Consider the following 16,419-nt stretch of genomic DNA (forward strand, 5'->3'; position numbering starts at 1 on the left):
TTTCCAAGGAAGATGAGGATCATCCATAACTCACATAAAAGAGTTCATCTAACACTGTACTTTAGTATTTGGAAAATAGAAAACAATCTAATCTCATTATGATACCTACTTCTGAGTGCATGTAGAACAACTTTTAATGCTTTGATTTTCAAATCTGGTCTAGGAGAATAATGCCTCAAGCAAGTCTTACAAAGTCCATTGAAATCCATGGATATTATGATCAATGTACTGCACCCCAACAACAATCATCCATCTACAACACAAGAACAAGAAAATACTAATTAAGGGTAGAACAAATGTTTGTATGTATCTTACCCAAAAAGTTGCAACCAAAATTAGAAAAATGAAAAGATTTAAAAAAAAGAAAAAGAAAAGAAGAAGATGATTAACAATATAAGAATAGTATACTAATTTTCATACTTTGGCATTTTTAATATCCAGAGACAAAAATTTTAGACAAACTAAATAGAAATAGTGGCAAAGTGGCAAGCCCTAAGATGAAAGTCAATTAGCAACTGTCACAGCCCTAACAAAGAAGCAGCTAAAGTCAAGAAGAAATGATGTAGGAACTTAGAAACCGAAGGTGGCGGCAGCTGAAAGAGCAAAATTAACCATCTTGGTCCAGAATAGTGGATTAGAGATAAGGAAAAGGTGGAAACGAATATCACATCCCCATTCCAAATTTCATTAGATATCACATTCTACTATAATATTTATCTAAGAAATTTGCTACTAGAAGTGACCAATTCATGGCAACAACAATTGAGGAAGGATAATTTGTACAAAGTACATTTCACACTGCAAAAATAACTAAGCTTAAATGGAAGATAAGACATTTTAATATATTGATTTGAACTCATAAAGTTGTCTAAAATATTAATGTTAGCATTCACAAGGTTTTTCTCACTACCTTAAGACACACTCTTCTTTGTCTACTATACTTGCCATATCACGACTCTTAACTGCCAATATCAAATTTGCATATACAGGCGGTCTGTAACTGCGTCTGTTGCTGAATTCTACATGTTACACTATTTTGGATCTTCAAGTTTTTGATTAAAACTTTAATTGGTTTATTGGTTAGCAAAGGTAAATCCAATGCGTTCACTTATCTTTCTAGCAAAGCTACCTGATTATTATCATTAGCAGAGAAGTATTCTTCAGACCCTGAAGTATATGAAAAAATCAACTACAAATCTGAAACCAAAAGAATAGTGCTTTCAGTTTGATGAGCAATTATAAGGATGAAGAAATTACTTGATGAGGGAACATTGTTATCATCATCACCAATTCATCATACCCAACTACAGATTTAACTTCTTTATATTTAAATGTTGAAACAACATTCAATAAATACCCATCTATAACTTCAGTTAATTCCTACTTGGAACAATTAAAATTTTCCTTCACCACTTTGGCTGCCTTTGTAAACAGGCAAGAAGCATCTAGAAATCCTACTAAAAAAGCTTTATTTCACCACCTTGCCTTAGAGTGCATGTACATAAAACTCCGCTCGAACCCTCTGACATTCATCATACATCATCATTGCAATCTGAGTGAATACAACAAATCAGTATGATCCTCAACTATTTTGGCAATATTATCAATGAAATAAATCATTCAGACTAGATTAAATATGGGAAAGACCTTCCTATTTCCATTCATTGTTTCTATTGTTCAAATCAGCCAAAAAATCAAATTTTTGACTCATCAAATAAGTAATGAAAATGACAAGAATCACATTGAGACAAGCAATCAAAACTAAAATGGACTACCAAATTTTGTGTGTAACAATCATTTTTGCAAGATAATACATACGTTTTGGGCATTTTGATCCTTCCCCATCCATGAAGGACTTTAAGGGAATGAAAGATAAACACCTAACGGTCAAAATGTTATTTAAATGCAGAAGCAACAAAAAATTCCTCTTTTCAAGAGAGAAATGAACTAAGTGCTTTAGGAGATCAAGTTGGATTCTACAGAATTTTATTACTTCTCTTAAATCAATAAAAAGTATGATATATAGTGTTCAATCTCTCATTTTTCTACATGAGTTTTCAAAAGACGGTCTTCTCACCAAATCTACTGAAGAGAACATTCACCAATACTTTCAAAGTAGACAACAAAAACAAATCCAAGTCAATCCATATGTGATGCTTGATCTTCATCTAGTCTTCTCTTGCCCTACAAAAGGAAAGAGAGTAGGCATTCTTTCATTGAGAGAGAGAGAGAGAGAGAGATGGGATTACCTAAATCAAAAAGAAAAAAACCCAATAATTGGGAAACTAATAAGACAGAAAAATTACTTAATTTCATACCCAAAATCTCCATCCAAAGTATTTGAAATGCAAACCACTCCCATGACAACCCCACTCCCTAATAAAGTACAAATACAAGATGTATATGGATTCACATCTCTGTTATAATAAAAGTTCCCCACATCATAAATAGGATATGTCATTGCAAAAAAAAAAAACACCCAGATATATTGTATTTTGTATACTGGCAATTCCCCAGAACATTGGCAGTAATAGCCATGACCAAACAATCTACAAGAAGAGTCCCCTTCTTTACCAATCCATAAAAGATAAACTATATATATATTTCCTACCACCATTTACTGCTTTGCTATTTATCTTTACCAAGACCATATCATACCCTGAATAATCATATATATTATGTAGGCTATGAAGTTTGGTTGCTTACAGATCCACTTGTGCTCAAACATTCATAATATTATCTATACATAATATAAACCTTCCAATTTTAAATTTATCAAATAATGTACGTTATCAATAAATTCAACTGGTTACTTGCAGCTTGATACCCGCAACGAACATATGGCTTTCAAATCTTAGTAGTAATCACCAAGGACCCCAACACTCATTCAATTGATAATGGAGTAGCAGATACTTCACATATTGAACATAAGGTTCCTCTTCAATTGATCACCCCATAAATGTTAAAAAGAATTTTACTAAAACAATATATTTTCAGGAATAGATTTTCTGAAATTATCTTTTTCCAAATTTATGAGACATTAACATAATAAATTAGGTGAAAAGTACAAATGTAAAGACTATAAAAGATCCTTGATTTCACATTAGTGACTACAGACAAACATTTCATACTGAAAAGCAACCACAAAGGACTAAGACCCTTTTAATGAGCATTATTTTTGCCAAATTAAGCTTCAGTGGAATCCACAAACCATAAAGTACTGCAAACCTAATAAAACACTAATTTACAATCCCGAAACAGTCCACAAAGCTAAAACCAGGTCTTTTCTATTTTAGTGTGTCGCTTTGACAACTTAGGAGTATGACGGCAGCCTCTGAAGCTCAGCTGTCTGCACCACGACAATAAACTTTATTAAACAGTAAATTCTCTCTGTCTTCTTTCTCCTCCTTTCTTCCCTCAAGAATCTACAAATCAAGATATTGAAAAGAAGTACTGTTTCGTATAATAATTGAGGGGTTAAAGAGAAGCAAAAGGAGAAGCTACATATGAAAACTCGAAATATGCAGAAACTGAAAAAGTCAGTTCAAGGATTAGAGCTGAATTCAAGCTCAAAGCCAATACATATTGCAAGTGCGAGTTTAATTACCCTCATTAATTATGTAACTTATCAGGGTCACAAGTCACAACTTATACAAAAACTTTGAAATTGGTAATTTACAACTAAGAACTCCGACATCACAAAAAATAACAAAGACCCAGATAAAGAATCAGCTTATAATTCAACACAAAATGAGTAAAAGAAGCAATACCACACCTACCTACCACCAAAACAAACATTCAAACAAACAGCTCATTCAAACAAATAATTCCAAATCCACAAAACAATACTATAATGTAATTGAAAAAGAAATGAATATAAATTACTGGAGATCAAATGAAAAGAGAAATTACCTTCAGGAGTCCAACCATAGCTGCGGCGAGAGACAGAGAGCATTGAATTAAGCAATGCAGAAGCAGTGGCTGTGTGATAGGGAAGCATCGATTCCACACAGCAACTCAGCTCCACAGGCGACCTTTTTCCCAACAAATGAAAACATCATTAGTTCAAATATCAAAATCATTCATTCATTCATTCATTCATTTCACTGAGAATGTTTTTGTTTTTGCTTTTGTTTTGAAGTGTTACCTGAAAATGCGGTTGGAGAGGGAGTTTTGTTTGGGGATGCGAAATGGTGAGCTTGCGGGTCTGGCTCCGGGACCTGCAGCGAGCCTCGATGCCACTGTGGTTCGAGCCGCTGTGGATCGAAGGACGGACTTGGCGGCTCTGGCGGCGGCGAATGACATGGCTCTGCCTCTGGGGTTTTGGTTTTGGTTTTGGTTTGTGGCTGCGTTTTTGTTTCAAGGGTTTTGCATTTCTTTTCGGGGTTTTAGGTTTCAGCAAGGTCTTTTGTGTGTATACGCTCGTACGAGAATGGTGAGCCATATTGGAATTTTGATATAGGGTAAAATAGTAAAATTCCAAAACCAAAACTACTTGCTAAACAGACTTTTCAAAACTCATCCAATTTGACACGTAAGCACAAAATGCATATAACATTGTTTGTGCTCATCTTTTTCAAAAATTTGTCAGTAAGTTAAGGCCTATTTGGTAACATTGATCTAGTAACGTTGTTTGTATTTTCTGAAAATAAGTGTAGGTGAAAAAGTGTGTAAAAATATGTATAATGTTGTTTAAAAATTAAAAACATATATTTAAACACATGTACTAAACGGACTCTTAAATTGTCACAATCTAGTCTCACTATGATTGTGCAAAGGGAGTGTTTTAGTGAACAGTAGATGGATGAATCAAATATTGAGTATGGAGCAAAATAAGGATTAGTGTCCGTTTAGGAACAACTAATTTAGCTTTTTTGTTATAAATTTTTTGTTAAAAGTGTGATAAAGTATACTTGTATCTTGAAAATTTTTTAAAAGTTAAGAAAATGTGGGAAAATTTGAGGTTTCAAAAAATGTAAATAAAAGCTAAAAATAAGCTTTCAAACTGTCATAAGTGCGGTTTGTGCTTTGGGGCAAATTATATATTTTTGAAAAGTTTGGGTAATATCTATCGTTAGTCCAAATCTTAGGGGTAGTTTTTGTATTTTAGTATTTGATATACTATTATGAGTTGGGATTGTGTCCACTGCACTATAAAAGTAAACTTCTACCAATGTGTGTAGTATACTAGGTTCTCATTTGAATTCAAATACATAATTATAATAAAATAAATTTTCCTTATGTCCCTTTGTATACACTTGGGTGATAGGTTTAATGGACTTGAAGCATATGTCATAAACTCATATATCTTAATTTCCATCCACCATACTATCAATCCCAATGGTGGCTCTAAGAATTTTTTCTAGGGTAGTCATTAAAAAAACTTAAATTATAAAAAATTTAATAAAAAGAGAAGTTGAATATGAGAGTAATAAAGTGAGGGAGAATCTAAAATAATAATAGATAAGAAAAAAATGGAGAGAGAGAGAGAGACAAGGGCAAAGAGAAATGTAAAATACATGTTGCGATTGCTTGCCAAGCTGCCAAGAAGAGCAGAGCTACTAGCACTTTTGAGGAGAACTCATGGCCACATTATCTCTCTTGGTACCATTTTTATAAGGAAAAATTAAATTATGAATTATTTTTTATGTAATGGATTAAATGAGTTATGAATTCGAATGATCAGAGGTTTTTATTTTTGAATGACCTTTTGTTGAATATTTTGTTCATTTGTTCTTATTTGGCCTAATTTTTTTGTTGTTTGGGATATGTTTGTTGTTATTTTGACCAATTTTTGTTGTTGTTGTTGTTGTTGTTTTTTTTTTTTTTTTTTTTTTTTTTTTTTTTTTTTGTTTAAGGATTATATTTGGTGGGCCAAGATTATTCTTGTGATTGATACTAGAGACACAAAAATTTTACGACATCCCTAAATTAATATTCCATTTTTTTTTAAATTAAATTGATATTAAATTAAAGATTGTGGTGGGCCCTTGTGTGAGTTGGCATGCTAATTTAGGAATGTTACATTTTGTTGTGTCCCTAGCATTACACTAATTACTTATTGGTGTTGAACCCAAATTCATGGGATCTTAAATCAGAGTGTTAAATATTTGTTTTTAGCTAGACAAAATTGGTATGTAGACACCCCATTTTTTTAACTCCAATTTAACCTCACTTACATTGCATTGCATTGCATATCATCACCATCTCATGTCTTTAGGGAAAGACGGTAATTTTGGTCATTTAATCTCCAAATAATTTCATAAAATAAATCTTAAGGTCATAACTATCAAAACAACAGTTCATGAGTATTAATCGAACAACCAGATTAAAAGAAATTCAGGAAATACATTTTAACGATAAAGTGCACTTATATGAATTAAATCCCGACCATAGGTGATTATGATCTCCTAATTTTAATTGGTCTATTTTTAGTCCAATTTAAATTAAATGATGTGTCATGATCCTATTGGCTGAGAATAGAGTCTACGATAAGGTTGCATGCATCTAATTTAATCCAACGTCAAAGTATTTAACCCAAAGTTCAATTAATTAATTTTTTGACCTTAAGATTCAAGAAAATCATAAAAGGAAGTCAAAATTCAGAAGAACCATATCTCAATTGAAAACAAAAACAAACGAAACAAAAAATGAAAAGATCCAGATGATTTGGGACCAAGTGCCAATCGGCACTTGGATCAGATTCCCCAAATTTTCTTCCCCTTTTAGTTCAACTTGCTCCCCAATTACTTTAACCTCGTTTCCTACGTTTTTTCTTCAAAACCTACTTTTCTAGGAATCCCACATTGCCTAGAGACTCATCTCTAACTCCCCCACTTCTATTATAAATACACCAACAATTCAAAAACACATCAAGTATCTCAGAAACTCAAGAAATTCTAAGAGCTTCCTAGAAAATTGAGATTTCTCTCTCCCTCTATCCCTATTCTCTAGAGTTAGTAGTAGGAATGTGCCTTTGGTGTCATGGACCTCTTGGTCTCAATTCACTAGAAGAGATACTTTGGACCTCTAGTTTCAGGCTACCAACTTCCTACTCACAAACCCCCTCTAGAAGAGCTTTCTTGCTTGGAGTGCTAGTGCATGCAAGTAAGGTTTCTAAGCCTTTCTTTTTCATTATCACTATAAGGAATAGTTTTTCACATGTTCTTGCTTGTTAGCATGTTAGATCTAGGATATTTATAGCCTTTCCATGAATTAGGGGTTTTCAATAACATGTTCACATGCTCTTGGATTATTGTTTTTCAATTTCATATAACATGTTCAAACTTTTAAATTAGGGTTTGTCACACATCACTCATATATTCATCATCTCTTTCAATTTCAATCTAAGCATGCCTAGAATATGGTTTCATCATGCTCTTATTTGTTTCAATATCTTTGCAATCACATGTTCTTGGATGATATAAACTCTTAGATGATATGATATAATCATTGGCCACCAAAGTCTAGAAAACTGGTTTCACCATGTAGGTTGGGTGCCCAACACATTCCCAATCCTATAACCTAGCCTCCGAACTTAAAAGAAGGATTAATACTTATCCTTATAATCTTCTCTTTCTAGATTGTAACTAGGAATGAAAGTGTTATATTTTGTTTTAGATTGTATCTAGAACCAAAGTGATGTAATTTTTAGTTATTATCAAATAGATGTACATTTAATTTCAAATTATCAATAACAATGATGTACTTTTTCAATTATTTTAGTTTCTTATTTTCTCTATTAAAATAAGTGTTGACTCCATTGTAAAACCCTTACCCTATGAGGGATGATAACAATAGTAGAATTTCCATTGTCTCTTGAGAGGCACTAGCTTGACTCCACCCTATTTGTGTGGGTTATGTTAAAACCTTATTTTTGAAGGTTTAGGCCGAAGGCACGGTCTCGCACAAGGTATAATTATTATATATAATTTTTTTAGAGTATAATATTTTTTAGGCAAGTCAAGGTGTTCCTGTGAATACCCTAACTTCTATGTAAAGCGGCCCATGATCTGTCCATGGAGTTTTCGAAGTATCTTATCGAATAGTTTAGTCAAAGGCTAGGACACAACTTTCTTATAATAAAAAACAAATTTCCTTGTAAAAGATAAAAAACAATTTGTGTTGCGTAGGTCAATACAACTATGTAAGTTTTACTCTATTAGGGTATATCTATATACCATAGTAGAGTATTATTGTAATTTTTACTTTCTAGTCCTAGTATCAAAAATTATTGAAGACTTATCATTGTATCAGTATTTGGACGTATTTGAAATAATCTTCTAACAGTCACTATGCAACATTGTTCATCCGTCACTGTGTAATTATTATTCACGCAGAAAATTTGGAATTATTACTAACTGATGATGCCGAAAATCGTCAATAAGTCACAAGGTCCTCACATGCTCGAGACAACACCTGCAGAACACAGAACATGAAGACCTTAGGAGAGTATCAGTGTGGTATTGGCCACAGACCCTCCGAAGGTTAACTTAGAAAACTTTCATAACTCCAGAGTGCCAGAGTTTGGGAAAATTATGCGTACCTTGGTTTGTGAGGGCTTTGGAGTTTTTATAGTAGAGTGGAGTTGACATTCATTTCTTAGCAGAGAGGGTCTTTCCTTGTGGGGAAGATCCTTGTTAATGCGTGTATTTTGCGAGAACCTTTTCTTATAAGGAATCTCTCGATTTGGGTTAATCGTGGGGTATAAGATATTTTCTTATGTACTTATTCGTGGAGCCTAAGAAAAAAGCCACGCTGGAACCGTCGAGAGCCCCTTCACTCTCGTAAGCTTCCTTCTGTCAGTTTCCCATCATGTCAAGGCTGTCTAGTCGTCCAACAAAAAGTCGTCGGCTTGAGGGTGGAGTCGTCGTCTTTTGCATAGTAAAGTTGACAAGTTCTTTAAGTCCAACGGTTTTATCTTATGTGGACAAGACTATAATATCTTTCTCAAAATTACCCCTATCATTAATAGTTACTGTGTGACACTATTCACTACTGTGCAGAATTGTTAACTTTCACTATTCACTATATTATTAAGAAATTACTGTTCATCTTTTGGTTTTTTCCCTTTTGTATTCCTATATTTATAGCATTTGTATAAGTCAGAATAGGCAAGCTCATAGCAAGCTAATAGAAGCCTTTGTATCAAAACCCCTCTCCAATCCTCTATCAGTCCCAAAAAAATCCTTTCTTGTATTAAAAAAAATTATCCTTGTATAAGAGGAATCATCCTTGGATTATTTTGAAGAATTTGAGTATCAGTTTTTCAAGTATTATTCAAGTAAGTTTTTTATCTTTTCAAAATAGATTTTTATTATCAGTTTTTATATATTGTACTGTTATTCTGTTCTTGCAGCACGTTTCTTTCTTAGCATCCGTCCTTATTATTCTCTTGGCACACAGTAACTGTTAATAATTCCAAATTCTATGTGAACAGAAACTGTACAGTGATAGGTGAACAGTGCTGCACAATGACTGTCAGAAGATAATTTCTAATACGTCCAAATACTGATACAGTGAAAAGCCTTCAATAATTTATTATACTACGACTGAAGCAGCACCTCCTTACGTACCAAAAGCTTGGGAGTCTAGGGCGGAAAATGGTTCAAGCTGTAGGTTAGCAGCATATTGTAATTATCTCTAAAATAAAATGCTTGGTTTTGTTTAATATCGATTGTGTCATCTGTGACCTATCTCTGTTAATAATCTAAAGTCTAAACGTTAAGTGCGGTCAGATTACTAAGCACACATATATTGTGAAAATGTTTCTTTGATCATACTTATCACTTATTGTTAGTGAACTTACAAAATTATAGGCAAGATTTGCACATAGCCTTACCAAATGGAGTCATGATCCCTTGATCAAGCAATTTGGCAACGGATCAGCGGGTTTTTGATAATATTGCTAACCAAAATGAAAACAATGCTCTCAATTCAGAATTCAATTTTCAAAAAAAAAAAATCAGAATTCAATTAGGATAAAATTTATGGAGTAACAATGAGTAATTCACTTCTGAATACAAATAATTCCTCTTGCACATCAGAAACAAACAAGTGGCCTTGCCATCAAGCATTACTTTCTTGACTTGCTCTTACTTCGGTTCATCTTTATTAGAGCACCAAGTACTAGTGGTATGCAAATTGCCCGTGACATATCCACTCCATTCCCTGAGGCATCAGAGTGTGCATCCCCTGTAGATATCCTTTGTTGCTCTTCAAGATGGATTGAGTTTGGGACGTAGAAGCCTCCTCTTTCGCCTGGTTTAATCCCAATTAGCCGGCCCAGTGACATGCTACGGTCTTGAAAGAAAGATGCTGTGGACTGGTTCATCTCGCAGTGGATCAATACATTATTAGTAAGAGGGTGGGAGAAGCTTGTGTGTAAATAATGACTACTTCTTGTGAGATATAAAAGAGGAAATATTCTTATTAGAAACGTTTAATTGCTTTTGCAGTCCTAACTTGCATTTCTAATGAGATGTGAACTAATATGGAAGCAACAAATCCCAGCTCTAGCAATGACATTCCCATAGAAGAGGTAAGATTCCCCTCATGAGTGAATCAAACAGAATTCTTTTTCGTCAAATGCTACAATTGTCTTTTCAATAGCTTCTAGTGAACAGGTGGCTGAAGATTCATTTATAAGTTTTAACAGAAAACTTAATTAAGTTTGGAACAGAATTCAGACAAAATTATATGTAAAAATGGCTATCAGGAAGTATATGTTCTTCAAGTTCCTATATACCCATATACAGCTGAAATTATGACAAAAGGAATTCAAATTAGATAGCAATGTGTATCAAGCAAGTATTTGGCTACAAAAACAAGCATCCGTGCACTAGCATATGTAAGAAAAAATGACGTGAAAGGAAGATGAAAAGGATAAGGTCAGTTTGAGTCACCTCAGTATCAAGGTTGGAGGATGAGAATGAGGAGAAACTGGTTGATGGCATGTGCACAGAATAGGGCTGTACTGCAGCAGCCGGTAAGCTCTCCCTTACTCTAAGTCTTACGTTCATAATCCCAAGCCCGAGTGGCCATCCTCTCGGTTCCTGAGAAGAGTGATCAGTTAATACATTGTTTCACAGAATTCATGAAGTACAGAACAATTGTCGACATAATTTTGGTAAATACAAACATCAGCAGTTCAGATAATGAAAAAAGAAACTGGAATCATTACTCTCTAGAGTTTGATTAATATAAAATGAAGCCTTCCATTCTATGATTTGGTCTGCTTTTTTTATTTACTTACAGAAAAATTTCAAGTCTAAAATACATGCCCATGATGTCATAGTAAGGAGATCAGTGCCCCACAGCTCTCCTGGCAACTGGATAATTAAAATGGAAAATAATTCGTGAAATACTTGAGTAGTCAAATAGGAATCTTGATCTTTGATACTGGGTTAACATGAAAGAAATTATTTTTCTTCCGTTTGTGATTAAAAATCAAAGCAATTTGATTCACAAATCAATTATGTTTAAAATGCTAACAAGTCCTTCAATCACAGGCCAGAGAGAGAAACATGTTCATGGCCAAGCCTTTGTCACCAGAGCTTAGTTCGTTTTTGTTCACCAATCAAAATTTCCTGCATGTATAAGCCCCACAAAAGAGAGACAATCCCTACTCCCCCCATTTTTCCGTTCAAAAGACTGAAAAAGTTACAACAAAGCCAGCATCTTGAATGAGGACATGCATATTGCAAGATGGATGCTAGGAAGTGGTTGGTGCTGAAATCATACTCTCACACTGCTACTTACATTATGTCCTGGAATTTGAAGAGAAGTCCCAAGACACATAGAGTTCTACTCCTTTTGCGAATGCAATTTAGCTAATGCATACATTAACTTCCAACAACCTGAGAATGCAATACTAGTTCTTGTAAATTGTTAAGGATATATTGTGGTATCACCTATTAGCCTAAGTTTGAATAAAGCTCATCTACACCTAACCATAGGCCTTGTAACATCTATATATACCATACTAGGGTTTTCTTTATTATGTATTTCATCATATAATGAAAATGTAGTCGTTAGGGCTTTACACCGTGGATGTAGGCCATAATTCCCAACCATGTAACCATTGTCTTTTTCTATCTCTTTCTCCTCTATGCTTCTGACCACTCTCTACAATTTTCTCATTTTTATTTTGATGTTAACCTAAATGAAGCAAAGATGAAATTGCCTTGGTGAAGTTGCAATAAAAACCAGGAAGAAGGCAAGCATTATGATAAAATAACACGGTAGCATTATGTGGAAAGAATCATTAGCAACATAGAGAAGACATTATATATTACAAAAGGAGGAAATTTGTGGACGACACAACTTACTATCACAACTTCTGACACAACGATGATATGACTGATTGTGAGTGTTAGATAAAAAGTTGTGAATCTATATATGAAAGTGATAAACAACCACTTCTAGTCTGCCATATCAAAGTTGTGGCAAAAGTACAAAAAGTAGAAAACCAACCAATGAGAAAGATCAAATTTTAGGAAAATAGAAAAGAGAGAAAGTTGTAGAGGTTAAACTGCCGACAAATTGCTTTTTTGTGGCCACTACTTTTAATAAGTACCTCTACAATACTTACCACAAATCAGTTCTATAATTTTTTCCACTTCTTTTAATATGTAGAGCCAGTAGAGGTACAAAAGCAATACTACCTCTACAATACACATAGATTCTACAAAAGCAACACGTATATGCTGCGTCTAGATATGGGTTGCAGGCACCCTAGCATAAAGTCTGCCACTACAATTTCCACTAGGAGCTCTCCAATCATTAAAAGTTCCTCCTTTGTTTTTCTTTTTTTTTAAGCTTGCTCGTTCAAATCTGATGAAACATAAACATCAACAAATTGAGGCATTCTTCTACATGTATTTATTATAACTTCTTGGATTTCACCATTTGATTCCACCAAACATTTATTAAGCAGACAAAATTTTCAAAACACTATGAATCTATAATCATAAGCACATCCTAACAAAAATATTATTACAAGCATAGATCAATTACCCTTTCCATAAAGAAGATATTAAATAAATAAAAAAACCTATCAGCAACCAAAAGGGAAATTACTAGAAAGTAGCAACCCTGCCAGATAAAAAGACTACAGAGCTAGATAGCCACTCACTTGGAATACAATCTAACAGTCAAAACTTTAAAAGAGTGAAAGCAACAAAGAAAAACCAGGGGCCCAAAGATTCAGCTTCCAATCCAACCATTGAAAACCAAATATTTATAGTAATACCCAGAAAAGAAAATTTTACAAACCTTGAAGAAACTGATCTTTCATTACCCAAAACAAATGTAAAAACACAAGAAGAAATTCAAGAAAACCACAAATGTATTTGTTCTTGACATCAAAGAATTCCAGTAATGAACATTACCTCTGTCTCTGTGACCATGGAGTCTCAATGGCCAACAAAAGAAACTGGGTGGTATTGATGATCACAGAGGATCCGCAAGAGCAAGAAAAATGTTTCAGAAAGACCAGTGCAGTGAAGAATTAGGAGTCTTCCATTTCATAAGCTTCCTTAACTATGACAAATTTTTAAGAGCTTGGGTCCCACTTGGGTGTTCAGCCTTAAATATTACAACTCATTCATAGACAACCTTGTTTTTTTGTTAGAAATTGACAATTACAACTGTTCAAACATAAAAACAACAGTTTAACCGTTGGTTTACCGCCATATTTCACAACTCATTCCGAAATCTGCACCACATCAACAACTCTCAATGAATGAATTATGATAATTTTGGATGAAGGTCTTTTTCATTCCGGCGTGATCACAATTAATGTGATTAATATGATTAGTGTCACATCAATAATTTAATAAATAAATTTCTTAATTATTATTTTATTTTGCAATTAAAAGTTTAAGCATTAGTTAGTGTTAGCCTCGTCACATGCGTTACACACGTATTTTTTATTTTTTGGGTTTATAATTTTTATTCATGGCAGTTTTATTTTATTTTTTTATTTTAAGAAAAATTTGTATTAGTATTTGACCACTAATGTAAGAGAGAAATATGGAGGTAAGAAAAAAATAGTTTAGTGATAAAAAAATGGTACATTTGTGGGGAAAAAAAAAACAGTTTTATTGTTTATGTTTTTTCAAAAAGAAAAAGTTGTATTAGTACTTGACAACTAAGATAAGAGAGAAATGTGGAGATGTGAGAAAAATATGTTTTTTTTTATTAAATAATTTAGCTAAAAATTAAGAGTTTTTAAATTACTAATTTTACATGTCCAACCCTATGATTTAAGCTTTGAAACTAATAAATTTGAAGGTATTTTGAGCATTTAAATTAAAGATTCCAAACAAGAAAAGCTCATTAAATAGAGATATAGATTCTCAGCATCACTCTTAACCAAAGAGGTAAAATCATATAAACATTGGAAATGGTATATTTAATATTTATTAGGAAACATGATGCGTAATGAGACCGTTCAGCTACCTCTTGCACCTATCTCTAACTTACTGGTGGTGAGGTTTAAATAAACTAGGAGGTAGCGTACGTTCCTTATTGGTTATTAGTTGTTGTGTTTCTTAATTTTGGAACAATTTTAGGTAATGCATCAAATTACATGGCCACTTAAACAAATTTTGAAATGTTTAAAGGTGTATATATATATATATATATATATATCTTGCAATAGCATTTTCAGTTATATCTGCTTGGGGCCAAAGCCAAATGAGGCTGGAATGTTGTAGCAATCAGCTTTATCTATTGCACCCAAAAAGAAAGATAAAAAGAAAAACTTCCATAGTGCTATTTCTTGGAAGTTTCCAAAAAGGCTACTACATTTTCACTGGCTGATTATATTGAGCTGGTAGTACAAAACATTAAACCAAAAAATTCTTATAAAATTATGAAGCAGTAATTGTTTCATAGCCAACAATACCAATCCTAAATAAATGGAGTTTATGGATATAGTAATTGATCCATATATGAGTTGTTACTCAGGGACTTACACAAACTGCCATTGCTTTTATGTCCTTGAATTCCAGTTGGCATGCATTAGTTACATGTGAAAATTAAGGAAGTAACTCACTGATCTTCTCTAACTCGAATTTTGGTTTTTTTATTTTTTTTAGAATCACTTTTTGGTTTTGTTCACTAGTGGCCGAAGGACCATGAATATGATTAGTAAATAGTAAATATTAATTATGAACCTAATTGGTGGATTCTAACAATATAATAAATAAATGATTGTTTAAATTACTTAATTGTTAATCTTTAATAATTAATTTATAATAATATTTTAAACATCATTCTAGTAATTTTGTACATATAAAAATTATGCGTGTTATCTCAATATTTATGAATAGAATATTAAATATTGATTTTAACCTGTTGTATAAGACAGCCTATTAAACTCTGTTGACCAAATAGTCACAGAACCACTAATGCTGGCCAATCACAGAAAAGGAAAATATGGATGGGGTTTTGTAAGTGATAATGACGTGGATACAGCTCAGTCACAGTGAAAGTGACGTGGAGGTTGAGTTAAGTTTTCCTTGGAGAGAGGAAGTAAAGGTGAAAGTGAAAGTGAAACTACACATCTCTTTCATTGATTTTTAGGTGAACTTCCGATAAAGTAAAAAAAAAGGGCGAGATTAGTTGAACAAAGTGAAGGAGGGTTTTCACCACGTCCATGTCCACGTCCACGTGGCTAATAATGTAACACATACCAAAAAAAAGTACAGTTTTTTAAGTACAGTTTTTAGTAGCTAGCAACTCCCCTACGATGCCGACACCAATCCTTCCTACATTCCAACCAACACGGCACTCCCACTCCCACTCCCACCTTTTTATTTTGAGTTCTTTTCAAGTTTTAACGTTCAACCCATTGCTGGGGTATCTGCCTCTAATAATAATTAAAAAAAAGAGAGGAGTATCTGCCCCTAATAAATAAAAATAAAGATTTGTAAAAAAATTAACGGATGTTCTAGAAGTATGAATTTATAAAATATTTTTAGATACATTTTATTAAAAAATAATAAAGTGATTTTTTTTTTAAGATTTTTTTTTAAATATTTTTTTATGAAAGTAATATAAAAACTTTCTTAAAACAATTTATTAACAACTGTCCTAATATATCCGCTATTCCTTTAACATGACTCTAAAAAATGAAATCTATCTCACATTACCAAAACCATTTTATCAATTATTAAAACATATTGTAATACCCTAATTTTGATTTTATGATTATCACTATACTTTGTCAATTTTAATATAGAGTTGAGGTACTATATGTGTGTGTACAGTAAGATGAGAGTAGACAACTCTGTGGTGTTACAAATAGGTGAGAAAATTAAAATTTTAGTGCATACAATTTTATGATTATTTTGAGTTCTTGGAGTCTAAAGAGATAAGCTCAAGTGAATTTTAAATTCCAGCCCACTATCC

The 16,419-nt window shown here is 33.0% G+C and overlaps 2 protein-coding genes across 10 annotated transcripts; both read right to left on the reverse strand.

Moving 5' to 3' along the window:
- Window positions 1–4,415, reverse strand: LOC115993055 (protein NUCLEAR FUSION DEFECTIVE 6, chloroplastic/mitochondrial). 9 transcript variants are annotated; one of them, XR_004092757.1, is made up of 4 exons: window positions 4,148–4,415; window positions 3,913–4,034; window positions 1,481–1,552; window positions 1–253 (listed from the first exon to the last, which is right to left on the reverse strand). XR_004092757.1 is itself a non-coding variant. In XM_031117329.1 (4 exons), exons 1-3 carry the CDS (start codon window positions 4,303–4,305, stop codon window positions 1,533–1,535), a joined length of 300 nt encoding a protein of 99 aa, XP_030973189.1. In that variant the 5' UTR covers window positions 4,306–4,415; the 3' UTR covers window positions 1–253; window positions 1,486–1,532. The 9 variants fall into 9 exon arrangements, 6 of the variants coding, with proteins under 6 accessions (XP_030973189.1, XP_030973193.1, XP_030973188.1 ...); XR_004092758.1 differs by lacking the exon at window positions 1,481–1,552 and adding an exon at window positions 2,078–2,184; XM_031117329.1 differs by having other exon boundaries at window positions 1,486–1,552.
- Window positions 4,416–9,954: 5,539 nt separating this feature from the next.
- Window positions 9,955–13,577, reverse strand: LOC115988937. Its single transcript, XM_031112574.1, has 3 exons — window positions 13,392–13,577; window positions 10,905–11,054; window positions 9,955–10,324 (listed from the first exon to the last, which is right to left on the reverse strand). The coding sequence occupies exons 1-3, from the start codon at window positions 13,407–13,409 to the stop codon at window positions 10,076–10,078; spliced, it is 417 nt and encodes a 138-aa protein (XP_030968434.1). The 5' UTR covers window positions 13,410–13,577; the 3' UTR covers window positions 9,955–10,075.
- Window positions 13,578–16,419: the final 2,842 nt, after the last annotated feature.

Source organism: Quercus lobata, chromosome 5 (assembly GCF_001633185.2).
Source record: "Quercus lobata isolate SW786 chromosome 5, ValleyOak3.0 Primary Assembly, whole genome shotgun sequence".
Lineage (NCBI taxonomy): Eukaryota > Viridiplantae > Streptophyta > Magnoliopsida > Fagales > Fagaceae > Quercus > Quercus lobata.